This window comes from Hordeum vulgare, chromosome 7H, assembly GCF_904849725.1.
Source record: "Hordeum vulgare subsp. vulgare chromosome 7H, MorexV3_pseudomolecules_assembly, whole genome shotgun sequence".
NCBI lineage: Eukaryota > Viridiplantae > Streptophyta > Magnoliopsida > Poales > Poaceae > Hordeum > Hordeum vulgare.
In genome coordinates this window covers 218,563,519-218,576,810 of record NC_058524.1, presented here as the reverse complement: position 1 = coordinate 218,576,810, position 13,292 = coordinate 218,563,519, and the positions used below count along the sequence as shown (strand labels likewise).

The 13,292-nt window shown below is 43.6% G+C and overlaps 1 protein-coding gene across 1 annotated transcript; it reads right to left on the bottom strand.

Annotated features, from left to right (window-relative positions):
* Positions 1–1,129: 1,129 nt before the first annotated feature.
* Positions 1,130–5,758, bottom strand: LOC123412665 (deoxyribodipyrimidine photo-lyase). Its single transcript, XM_045105612.1, has 10 exons — positions 5,273–5,758; positions 5,001–5,149; positions 4,711–4,907; positions 4,378–4,618; positions 4,087–4,244; positions 3,962–3,998; positions 3,816–3,874; positions 3,201–3,282; positions 1,622–1,693; positions 1,130–1,508 (listed from the first exon to the last, which is right to left on the bottom strand). The coding sequence occupies exons 1-10, from the start codon at positions 5,619–5,621 to the stop codon at positions 1,329–1,331; spliced, it is 1,524 nt and encodes a 507-aa protein (XP_044961547.1). The 5' UTR covers positions 5,622–5,758; the 3' UTR covers positions 1,130–1,328.
* Between the last annotated feature and the right edge of the window lie 7,534 nt (positions 5,759–13,292).

Here is a 13,292-nt window from a genome sequence, read left to right as displayed (position 1 = left end):
TGTTGCCTATTCACACCCCCCCCCCTCTAGTCAACCATATCGATCCTTTCAGGGGCGACCAGATCGGGGCTTGTCGCGGATGACGGAGGTTGGCCCATATCGAGGCGAGGCCGGAGGAGAGGGAGAGGAAGCACTCCGGCCTGGTTCCTGCGGCAACGTCGGACAGCGACCTCGCAGCGTGAGGCGGCGGGTCCGAGAACGGCTACGGGCGGCGATGGCTCCAAAGGAGCTCGGGCAGGCTGCTCGCCTGGAGCTGCGGAGGCAGGGCGACGGTCGGGCTTGGGCGGGCCCTAGATGGGCTTGGCGGGCCGCGGCGGCTGGGAGGGAGGAGGCTGCGCGACAAGGGTGGCTGGCTGGCGGTGGCTGCGTGCGGATCGAGGAGAGAGTTAGGCTTAGGTCCAAAATGGCGAGGTTAGGCTGTCTAAATAAGAAATGGGTCTAGGGATGGGGTTTTTTGCTCCGATTTCGACCATGAGATCGCAATCGGACCGTCTCGGACGTAGGGTTTGGCTAGGATGGGTTGGTTGGGACGTGTGGATTGGGTGTTGGGCTAAGACGAGAGGGAAATGGTGTGACCCGGCGACAGAGATTTAAAACACCGAAAACGTCCGACGATAACCCGCTGACGGTGCCGCTACAGTCGACCGTTCGGCTATCAAACGGACTCCGATTGCGATGAAATTTGGCAGGCGGCGTACCTACGTTAAAATAAGACCGCACGCTAAGTTTCAACCCAATCCGAGAATATTTTAAACACACTTCTAAAAACAAGATTTAAACGACACCACAGACACGTGTGTGCGTGGTTGGTCTCAAAACGGTCAACGACGAAAACGAAGAGAACCGAAGGCTACTAACGGATGCAAGTTTTGAAAACTGGTGGCAACAGAACACCAATACAATGCGGATGATGCGATGATGAATGTGATAGACAATCCAACCGCACGGCGGCAACGGAATAAAGGGGGAATCTTTTGGAACGTCGGTCTCGGGCTGTCACATGTCATTGCACCTCAGAGTTCTGAGATGCTATCATCATTGAGGGAGCAAGAGGGGGCGATGGTCTAGTTTCTCATGGAGAAGCATGGTAAGAGGATGCGACAACGTGGGTACGAAGATACATCGAAGGTTTCTCAAAAGTGCATCATGGAGCGAAAGAGCATGCCTCTACATTCTTATTGTTGGAGTGTTAGGTGATCAAATGCCTATGTGACCCACAAGTTAAAATGAACAAACAATTAATTACAATATTTAAGTTAGTCATTAACTGCCAATTACCACTATAGACCAGAATCAAAATCAATGCGGAAGTACAGTTAGTAGTTGGACTAGTCCTCAGACTTTGAGTACTTGGCTGCTGAATTCAGAGATTCCTCCAATTTCCTTTTCTTGCGTTGAGCAACCAATCTTTTGACGTAAGAAATGTAGGCATCAACGTCTAATTTTCTCTTGCAACCAGCATAATTCATGTAACGTATCTTTCCAAATACCGGACGCTCCTTCCAACCCTAAGAAAATAGTATGGTTGTAAAAACTGCTCGCAAGCCTCCAAACTGTGATTAATAAATGCGCTTCCAAATAGGATTTCAAGGGTTCAAATGCAAAAAAGGATCTTACAAACCTGATCATGGAGGCCACATATAGACCACATGCAACCAACATAGCCATTGGGGTCCCTGCCGTCTATGTGATACTGCAACAGATTAATTCCAAAGATTTAGTTCAAACACATACTGCAACAGATTACGGCCGGTGCCGGTTGATGGTTTGTTGATGGTTTGTCTGTTGTAACAACTAACGACTGTCTAACGGTTGTTAGTTGTCGTCCTCCGTGGTTGTGTTCAGTTGCTATGCCTAGTCTTAGCTTTGTAACCATTTTATTTGTAGCAATGCAATGAGAAGCAGAACTTTTTAGCTTTCTAAAAAGACTTACCAATCATTCCAAGTACTTAAAAGTGAACAGCCAATAACATGAACTAGGAAACATAAAATGGTGGTTACGATATAGTTTCAAGCTATCACCTGGGGATCTTTTTCCCCTTGTAATGGACATCTTACATCTAACTTGTTGTAAAAGAACCAACCAAGCAAAATTTCTCTTGATTATTAGACGTAACTTGGACATCTATTTGCCACTTGTGACTAAAAGGAAATTACTGAAGAGTTACAAAAACATCTTCAGAACAATCACCATTCACAAAGAACATTAAACGATGTTCTTCTCTCCAGCATAGGCGACAGAAATACTTGTAGGTCATAAACTCATGACAACATCTTTGGTGGTATTGACAAGCTAAATGCCATCGAACAAATTAGACAAAGTACAATTCTAAGCTGAACAAAGTCAGGCAAGAAAACCTTCTGAAAATAGCACACACCGTTTCAAAACTTCAACCCTTTGCTCAAAATGGTAGCTGAAGCCTCTCCCGATGCTCGTGATGGGCATGGAATCAGGGAAGTTTCTTTAAGGCTGGCCGTTGAGTTAGTCGGTTCATAGGTTTTCGTAAAATACGAGTATTAGTTGGTAATCTAGTTGTGCACTACATTACCAAAATGGTAGCTGAAGCAGTTTTGTCCTCATGTCTGTTCTAAAAATATTAGTCCTAGTCTGATGCTCCTGTTGGGCATGGAAACAGAGTCCTAGACAGTATAGCATTGTGCCTGGATGCACTATAAATAAAGGCCTAGCTGGTCATACAAGGGGGCAGGTTATTTTTCAGAGTCTAGAAAAGCAGAAAATTGCCATGACTGGAGGGAGACAATATCTGCGTGCACACTAGTTGGTAACTAAAGTGCGTTGGATCGGGCTGTGATGCTTCTAATTGCTATGTGATCCCTTTGGATTGTCCAGGTGATACCCATGGCTGCTGGACTTGTTTCGCCAGAGTTTGCAGTGATCAGCTGATTTCAACCCGGCGTCAACTTCACTTGTTATGCCACATATCAACACGATTTCTGTTGTCCCATAATTAGTACTATAAACAAATTTAATCAAATGTAGGCTCTTGCAACTGATGGTTCGGTGTTTTCAGGAGATCTGTAAATGCATAGGATCTTACACTAAAATTTGGCAAGTTTAGTTTCTCACTCATTATGACTGTATGATGTGCTTCATGTGTTTTATGAATTGAAGCTATTTGCCAGCACCGAGAAATGTAAAATAATAAACTCTACAATGTTGCCAAACATCTCAAAATTACCTTGTCATTCAAATATATTGCTATTGAAAGTGCTTCTTCAGGTCCACTGGTCCATTCTAGAATTTTTTTGGCCCAATACATTCTGCAGAAAACCACCATATCAGGGCAGAGCAGTATGCTTTACAATGAACTTAACTGCAGAAGTAAACTACACGGCTTGTGACCCCAAGATGAAAGTGGAGCATAGGTGCTCAAATGTTCTTTTTCTAAATCGCTCAGATTTGCCACCTACTTGGACCTGCAAGATCTTCATGGGCTAAATCGCACAGATTTGCCACCGTTCCTGGATTATACTTCCTACGTTCCTAAATATAAGTTTTTTTTTAGAGATTTCACTACGGACTACATACGGAGCAAAATGAATGAATCCACACTCTAAAGTATGTCTACATACATCCGTATGTAGTTCATAGTGGAATCTCTAAAAAGACTTATATTTAGGAAGGGAGTGAGTATTTATAGGGCATAATTAGTTTAGTTTTTCATATTTTTAGCAACAAGAATAATCTCACGCAATTCATACCAGCCCAAATGACATCAAAATAATGAAATATCAAATAAAATGCATTAAAAATATGATATCTAAAGTAGGCAACTAGGCATAATTTATTTTACCGCATGAATCCATGCATTTTTCCATGGTGGACCATCTCCAACTGTGATGCATTCCAGAGCTGATGAAGAATCAAGGAAGAGAACACATAACTCGATTAGTAAATGAGAGTTATCTCCAGTAGTAGAACGTGTTTTTTAAAACATACAGGATCAGCTGTTTTTGCATTCTCAAGCTGCTCCCTCCTGCAAGCCAAGGTAAATTCTAGTTAAGGAGCCTTTTGCCTCACTGCTGACAAGCAGATATACATATATAGCCCAAATAGTATCTTACGTGTAAATGTGTTCTCTTTTGTCGGCAGCATGATCCTTCAGTGTCTTCCTCGCCCACTCCCAAGCACCTGCTACCGAATCATAGTGAGGCTGATAGTAGCAGAAATTGTCGGCTAGCTCCCTCCTTATTATCAGCTCCTCCAAGAAAGCATCCACTGACTGTTCCCAAACAATTGATATTTCAGATTTGCAGTTTGGTACTATTAAGAAGAAATATATTCTGACATCTAATGATATATTATTTTATTGCATGGGTCTCAAACCAAAAGCTTGACAAAGAAAACAATGGCACCTTGGGACTAAGATGGCGACGCTTTTTTGCCTCGAGAGCACATCTTTGTGCTGAAATATGCCCAAAATGCAGGTAGGGAGAGAGGCCAGACAATGCCGTTGGCTTTGTGGGATAATTCCGGTCCGAATCATAGCTCTTAATCCTTTTCGTTAGGAACCCATCCTTGGTACCCAGAAGTGCCTCCATTGCCGCCGCCTCGCCCGGCTCACACCAGTCAATCTCAGGCACGTCCTCTGCCTGGCTGCAACATCAGCAAAGAATCAAACACCACTCATAACAAATTTCTTCAGTCCAAATCACATATGCAGTAAATTTGTCGCAACGCATCCGGACCTGCAAACCGTGTCAATCAGCATATCCCAATCAATGTCCTTTGGCTGCTCCCTGTCCCATGGCACCACCTGTGCTAACTCGGGGAACTCGACCAGGTACTCGTCCAAGACCTTGTTCATCTTGCTTCTGAAGGTCTTGGCAGAGTACTCCAGCTTCCCCGATGCCGCCCATACCGGCACCACGTTGTGCGCGTCTACCTGTGTGCCAATGCCACAAAGCCCGCATGTCTCTCAGTCGAATTCCGCTGAAAACGACTGCAACTTCCCTTGTGATTCCGATTCGAATTCTACCTGGTGAACAGCCACACTGGCAGCATCCCGCCCCAGCGTGCCGACCACTGCGTCCAGCGCCTCGCGAACCGGCCGGAGCGGTGAGAAGTCGGCGACCAGCGCCGACGCCCCGAGCCGCCACACCAGCGCTGGTATCTCAGTGGGCCCACCTGTCAGCGAAACGTTATTAAACGGTTACAGTACATTTCTCGTACCGGGAAATCGATTCCCTTTTTCGAAAAGCGGAGCCTATAAAGTCGGCCACCAGAAGGGGATCAAGGCGAAAGGCGTACCGGTAAGGAGGAAGAAGGGGATGCGGCGGGTGGCAGCGTCGGCGGCGAGCCGGCGGAGGCCACGGAGGAGGAATCCGAGTTGCCGGCGGCGCGCGGAGAGGAGGAACGGCTTCGGGAACAGGGAGAACGCGACGGCGAGCGGCGCCGCGGAAGCGGCGGCGAGGCTCGCCGCGTGGAGGAGCGCCCAGTTGTCGGCTAGCCGCTGGTCTCGCAGCATCCAGTAGACCACCGGGCCAGGCTTCGCGCCAGCAGGGGGCAGGCCCTGCCCCGGGTGGAGCACCCGCACGCGAGCTTGGTGGACCGGTGCGGTGACCACCGGGCCTGGGCTAGGGCTTGCGGTCGGCGCCATCGCGCGGTGGGAGACGGTTCGACGGGGACGAAAGAAGAGGGAGGGAATGCGGGGGTTGATCAAACTTGCGCCTGCACTTTGGGTGCTCTCGGTGTAGGAAGGCTGGAGCTTTTGGCTACTGGGCTGTTTGGGTGATTGGGTCTCAGGGTTGATGGTGTATAAATTGGGTCTTGGCAGGCACTTCACGAGGTGGTGTGAGTTATGGCCAGAAAACGGCCACGTAAGGGCCATAGGTCCACACTAAACAAAAAGGGCCATGGGTCCACACTAAACGCTACGGCAAATACGGCCTGGTTAGAGCAACCCTGAGAGAGGAAGAGGGGGAAAAAAAAGAGAGAGAGCAAAGCCAGCGTTTATTTTATCGCACGTCTATAACGCACCAAACTACTACAAAATAGAGGAAAATCCTATTCGTAGTTTGGAAACCTTTGAAGTTTCTACCAGTTTTCCGGTTTTGGGAAACTTCTACAAAGTTTTCTGAATAGGTTTTTCTATTTTTTATTTTTTTTATTTTTTTCGTTTCTTTTTTATTTCGGTTTCTGTTTCAAAAAATGTTTTTGAATTATCAAAAAATATTCTTGATTTTTAAAAAATGTTCCATAATTTCAAAAAATTGCCCTTCATTCCAAAATTTGTTCTTAAGATTCAATTTTGTTCTTCGTTTCAGAACTTGTTCTCAAAATCTAAAAAATGTTCATGCTTTAAAAAATTGTACGCATTTTCAAATTTGTTTAGGATTTTTCAAAACTTTTCTCGATTACAAAATTTGTTCTCAAAATTTGAAAAATGTTCATGCTTTAAAATTTTGTTCGTGCTTCTAAATTTGTTTGGGTTTTCAAAATTGGCCTCCATTTCAAAAATTTGTTCTCAAGATTCAGAAAATATCCATGCTCTAGAAAACTTGTTTACACTTCCAAATTCGTTCACTATTTTTCAAAATTGTTATCGGTTTCAAAATTTGTTCTTAAAATTCAAAAATGTTCGTGCTTTTACATATTTGTTCGCGCTTTCAAATTTGTTTGTGGTTTTTCAAAATTGTTCCCCTTTTCCAAATTTTGTTCTAAAGATTAAAAAAAATTCGTGCTTTTAAAAAATTGTTCGCGTTTCCAAATTTATTCAAGTTTTTACAAAATTGTTGTCTGTTTCAAAATTTATTCTCATAATTCAAAAAATGTTTGTGCTTTAAAAATTTGTCCGCGCTTCCAAATTTGTTTGGGGCTTTTCAAAATTGATATCCATTTCTAAATTTTGTTCTCAAGATTCAAAAAATGTCCGTGCTCTAAAAAAACTTTTCGCGCTTCCAAACTTGTTCACGGTTTTGAAATTTGTTTTCAAAATTCAAAAATGTTCGTGCTTTACAAATTTGCTCGCGCTTTCAAATTTGATCATGGTTTTTGAAAATCGTTCTCCTTTTCAAAATTTTGTTCTAAATATTAAAACATGTTCATGATTTCAAAAATTGTTCGCGCTTCTAAATTTATTCACGTTTTTCAAAAATGTTCTCGGTTTCAAAATTTGTTCTCAAATTTCAAAAAATGTTCGTGTTTTAAAAAAAAATCGCGCTTTCAAATTTGTCGGAGTTTCTCAAAACTGTTCTGCTTTGTAAAATTTTGTTCTCAAGATTCAAAAATATTCGTGCTTTAAAAAATTGTTCGCACTTCCAAATTTGTTCACGATTTTTCATAATTGTTCTTCAAATTGGAAAAATCTTATTGCTTCAAATACAAAAGAAATGGAAAAAGGAAATAAAAAACGAACCAAAAAATGTTCTTATTTTCAAAATTTGTTCTTCAGATTCAAAAAATGTTCGTGCTTTTAAAAATTGTTCAGACTTCCAAATTTGTTTGGGGTTTTCAAAATTGTTCTCCATTTCAAAATTTTGGTCCCAAGATTCAAAAAATGTTCGTGCTTTAAAAAATTGTTCGTCGTCCCAAATTCGTTAAGTATTTTTCAAAATTGTTCTTGGTTTTAAAATTTATTCTCAAAATTAAAAAAATGTTCGTTCTTTAAAAAATTGTTTGCGCTTTCAAATTTGCTCTCTGATTTAAAAATCATTTACGTTTTAAAAAAATGATTGAGAAATTCAACATTTGTTCGCTTTGATAAAAATAGAAAAAAAGGAAAACGGGCCAAAAAAGAAAAAACGGAAATAACAAAAAAGAAAAAACAGAAAAAAGAAAGAAAGTAAATTATCTGATTTTCGTGGACAAAAAAAAAAGTTGGGCCGACCGAGTCGGGCGCTCCCCTTTGCATGGGAGCGTCCCCTTGACGCAGCGAGCGCTAGGTAGGAGTTTCCGAAAATAAACCAAACTATAAAATAGAGACCCTAAAAAAGTAGAAAATAGAGCCCGTTTGCAGTCTGTTCAAGCGCAAGAGCTCGCAGTTCATTCTTCCTCTTGATCACTCGCGCCATGGCCCTCCTGCGTCCCTTTCGCGATAAATCATGGTCTTCGTGCCAAATCTCTCGCTCTCTTCCACCATTAATCGCTCCTTCCATGCTAAATCAACTCCCAAGCCACCCAAAAACGTCCGCCAATCGCCACATCCCAAACCTAGACGTAAGCCCGCCGACCTCCACCACCAGCACCGGTGCCCGTTGGGAGTAGGGAGGACAGTCCAAGCAGACAAAAGCACCAGCGCCTATGAAGTTCTTGTGACCAACGGCACAATTCGTTCCACCGCCTGCCATATTTGGACCTGGAGCCGGGTTACCCCCACGACCACCACAGTTCATGGCGGCCTCCTCTCCACACCATGCTGGATCGCTGGGGTACAACCAGCAGGTATGGTTGGTTCATCGGCTATGAAGGGCATATATATGAATGTTTTTTCATGAAATGTCCACAAAGATATAGCGTATGATAGATCGTGCAGTTGATGTGCACATGCAAACATTTAAGTGCTAAAATATTTAATATGTCCACTCTTATAGCTAATCTAAAAGCTAACCCACTATATGAGTGAATGCTTATATGACATGGTAGGGAACTATAGCCAGCTTTTTTATGTCCCTAGCTAGGCATAATGCATCATTTTAAGTGTTGGCATCCTTATCATCTAGTTTGGCTACCTTGGCGGGTCTTTTCTCGAATATGGGAGTTTCTTTCCGTTTACCTCTAATTTCAAAAAAATTCTAGAGACTCAAGTCTCTTATTGGAAACAATGAGAAAATAATTCATGTGGTTAAGGCTTGAGGCTAAGGTTTTGATGGGTTCGTTTAGCTTTTGCACTCCGCTCAATTTGTTTTGCATATCCCCTAGTTTTCCTAATATTTGAATTCCATCATGAGTATAAGGGGCAATTTGTGGTAAAGGAGGAATTCTAACAATTCCTCCTATTATTTCATGGGTAGCATTATAATAAATTTCAATAAAATAAAAATTAGCGGCAAAGTCTAGAATTTGCCTATTAGACATCCCAACCCCCATATAACACTTGTGAAGACGGATCTTCATATCATTTTTCATAGTATCATTATGGTTGGATTTTATTATACGGTACCAAGCGGCTTTCAGGCTCTCTCCTTGTCTTTGTTCAAAATAGAGTACTTTCAAATCCGGAGAGACAATAACAATAGGACAAATGGTAAAAACAAGAAAGTTGCAAACAAATATAATTTTTTTTGTGTTTTGAATTATTATTTTTGTAACAAGCAAATATAAAAATAAAAATAAAAAGTAAAACAAGTGATTGATAGTTTGTGTGAAGGAACCTGATGAGAATTTGGTGATGACTCCCCGACAACGATGGCAGAAATTGGCCAGCTAACGGATAACTACTTTCCTACCTCCTCCCCGACAACGGCGCGAGAAATTCTTTCTGCTACTTGTGAGCTGCATCGGGTTTTCGCCGAAGAGGAAGGGTGAAGAAATATAGTAGCGGTAAGTATTTCCCTAAGTTGAGAACCAAGGTTACTCGAACCAGTAGGAGAATCAAGGCAAACTCTCGTCGTGAGCACCTAATCACACAAAACTGAAAGTGCGTTATATCGACTAGAAGGGGGTGAATAGGAGATTTTTAGAATTTCATCGTTGAGGAAATTCCTTTTGAGGAAATTCCCCACTGATGAATAACTTGCAACAAAAACAGCAAAGGATCAGAAGTGCAAAGTATTACTACAATAGTTTTCTTGATGAGGAATATGAAAAACAGTTTGCACAGTACGCAGGCACAGAGTATGCAGGTGAAGATTAACTAGCGTGAAGAATTTGAGGTTGAGAAAATTCAGAGAAAGTCTTTAGCAAATTCTTCAAACATAGACAATGAAAATCTTCAACATACAATATTGAGGAATTGAAAGAGTTGAAGAAATAGAACCCGTATCACAGTGAAGACAGTGGTTGATGACCTAATTCCAACTACTGTGACAGTCGTACGTCTGGTTTGGAGCGGCTTGGTATTGAAACCAAAAGACACATAGTCCCGGGACACACAGTCCCTACCGTATTCTCCTTGAGCTAAGGACACACAATCATCGCCCAACACTCGTGGTAATTCTTCAGGGCAGACTTCCAGACCCTTACAAACTTGGTCACCCGATGATCCACAATCGACTGCTGGATTGCTCTAGACCATGACGCCTAACCGTCTGGAGGATGCACTGTAACACCCTGATTTTTCAAACCTTCTCTTTTTAAAATATTTTTGAAGATCCCTTGCAATTTGGTGGATTTTCAAATTCTCAAAGCAAGTTGGATTATGAAATTTCTGATTTCTTGTCTCAAACAACCCAAAACCATTTGCTTCTTACTAAAACCTTTCTGAGATTTATTTACAATATTTTATTTCAGCAAATAATTCTCTTTTTCTATTTTGGGAATTATACCATCACTATGGGTTGTGAAGCAACCTATAGCTTGGATGAGCTTTAAGACCCAAAACTTTTGCAACATCTTCTCAATACCATATGATTTCAAAATATTCAAAAGTATCTCTTGGTCCAATGGAGAATTATGGCCAGAATAATTATTTATTTTCTGACCAGAATTATCCCTTTGTGAAGCAACCCCATGATTCTTGTTTTGAAAAATTCCCAATAAATTCCTGTAATTACTAGGGATCATATATGGTTCCAATATGTAAAAACATCCCATGGTCCAATACAAAGTTTGAGAAAAAACACTCTGCTAAGTTTCTGCTAAAACATGACCTTTGTGAAGGAAGTGCTAGCTAGGAGTGCACAATGGTCCTACAAATTTTTGGGCATGTGTGCACTACCAAATGACACTTCCCCACCAAATGACACTCGTAGCAAAGCTTGCAATTGAGTGCTAGGAGCTCATTTGTGTTCTGGACCAGAAAGATGGTTTTCAAGGAAACTATATTCATTTGATCTTCAAACCTTGCCAATCCTTGCCAGTTTAGAGTCTTTTCTATGCTGATTTTCCTAGACATCTTATCTTGCTCTAATCCCAACCCTGTTGAGCTCTAGAACCTCCCAAAGTGTGCTGGCAAAACCTGTTGTTGATGTTCCTAGTCGCAGCAGAGCTTGTATGATCAAGCAAGCAGTGGATGGTGACTAATGGGAGGCTGGTCGATGCAAGAGAAAAGGTTTCCAGGCTTGTGTGGCATCAGGGTGGCCGCACCCGTGGTGATCGCGGTGCTGGCATGCCACAAAGTGCGCTCTGCGCAGCTCCAGTGACAGCCGAGCCGCCCCGAGCTGTCAATCGTTGCCCCACCCTTGTACTAAGCGCCGACGAGGTCCCAGGTAACCGCGTGGCACCTCCCGAACCCTCTGGTTCGCCGAAGAAGGCCGTCGTCGCTCCCGGTCAAGCTCCACCACGGGCAGCATAGTGGGCTTCGACCACTGTGGTCGTCCGCAAGCCATTAATGGCTCCGGACCCGTCCCGTCGCTCCCCTGGCCTCCTCTATCACCTCACCCCCACGCCGCGATAGCCAACTCAGCGTCCTTGCTCTAGTGGCAAGCCCGAGCCTCGCCACTTCGGGAGAGCTCGACAGCGCTCATCGCTGGCCTATTTAAGGCGCTGCCCGAACCCCTACTAGCTCTCACCCCTCTCCTCCATCCTTGGATTAGCCCTAGAGACCCCTAGCAAGAGCCGGGATCTCGTCTCCCTCATCTCCCGCGACAAGCTCCGCCGCCAAATCCCCTCTGTCACCAGCCTCCTCTGCTCTTCCCTAGTCGAATCCAAGGCCACTAGTGTGTTCCATTGGTCCCTCTGGTGCTCCTCAAGCCTTAGGTGAGTCGAATCCCTGCCGGAACCATCGCCGTCGACGACCACCGTAGCTTCCACCCGCCGGAGAAGAAGGGGCGATGCCGTCCGACCACCTCCGAAGGAGCTACGGATACAGGGAGGACCGCCCTCGAGAGTCCGTTCCATTCCCGTCATCTCCCAGCCTCGCCGCCGTCTCTATCGCTGGTGAGCCGCCCTCCTCTGTTCCCTCTCCTCCCTCTTTGTTTAAAAGGGGCAGGCCCCACTTGCGAGTGTTTGCGGCCGAAGCATTAACTGGAGGCGCCCCTCCACTTTACGCCTTCGACATGGCCCCTACTAGGAATTCTATTTCTTTTATTTATTCCAGATGCAAACATAAACTTTGACCATTTAAATCTTTTTATTTACAAGTCCAAATCACTTGATTTTTTTTGCATTGAGTTGGTATTGGAATTCTTTACAATCTGGTAAATTTTGGTATTTTTCCCTCACTCATAGAATTTCTGGTTAATAAAGAGGTATTTAATGCTTTTCCTTTTCTTTTGCTATTTCAAACACATTTTCAGAGGGAAACTTTGAAGACCAGGAGTGTTTGAACAACCCCATTGATCAAGGCAAGCCATCATATCCATGTGATGTAGTTTTGCATAGCATAACTCACATTTTCATGCACTATACTTGCTTAACTTGCTAAGAAAATAATCATTTAATAAACAATCATATAGAGATATATGCTTATGGTTATGAATCACTATGGTTACTATGGCATGGTGGATGATCATGAGTCACCTGACCGGGCATAATCGTACAACCACCTCTTGCCGGTATGGGAAGGCCGTGACTTGGGCTGTCCGCGTCATCTCTCACCGATATGCCCCAAAGAGGGAGGGTTATGCACGCGTGCTACCTTGGCCCAGTAGGCGGTGATAACCCTGTGAGCCCAGTTAAGTTGAGTTTGGCCCGTCCCCGGTTGGGACAGTTTTGTTTGGCCACGACGGTGGCAGGTGTCATGAAGACACAAGTGTCATGAGGACACAGGGCCACCCAGAGTAGGACTCTAGAAGGGAGTGGTTGTCAGGGATATGATGAGAGAGTCACGGGTCAGGCAAGTTGCGTTGGAGCAATGCTGGTCCACCCGAATGGGATCATGAGGTCAGTGCTCCACAGTGTGGGTAAAGTGTGCAACCTCTGCAGAGTGTAAAAACTATTCGAATAGCCGTGTCCACGGTAATGGACGGCCCGACCAGACCTCAGTAGATGGTCACCCATGTGGATGTTAGTAATGATGGAAGAACTCTCCAGTTGAGTGGAGATGCTTGATAAGCATTCCGGTGGTTGTGAGACAACCCTGGTCATGAGTAAGTGGATATTTGGAAGCCAAGTGGTTTTATTCCTAATTTTCTCCATGCTATTGTTTGCTGCATTGCTTGGTTATTATGAGCTTGCGAGTACATTCCAAGTACTCACCTGGCGTATCATGACAGATGCAGGAGAAGCCGAG

Bases quoted from the DNA above. Each gene is read 5' to 3' on its own strand.
- LOC123412665 (XM_045105612.1), bottom strand. From the start codon at position 5,621: ATGGCGCCGACCGCAAGCCCTAGCCCAGGCCCGGTGGTCACCGCACCG. The intron at 5,150-5,272 runs GTACGCCTTTCG...TTTCGCTGACAG, and splicing joins CCCCTTCTTCCTCCTTACCG to GTGGGCCCACTGAGATACCA. The intron at 3,283-3,815 runs GTAAAATAAATT...GGTTTTCTGCAG, and splicing joins AAAATGCATGGATTCATGCG to AATGTATTGGGCCAAAAAAA.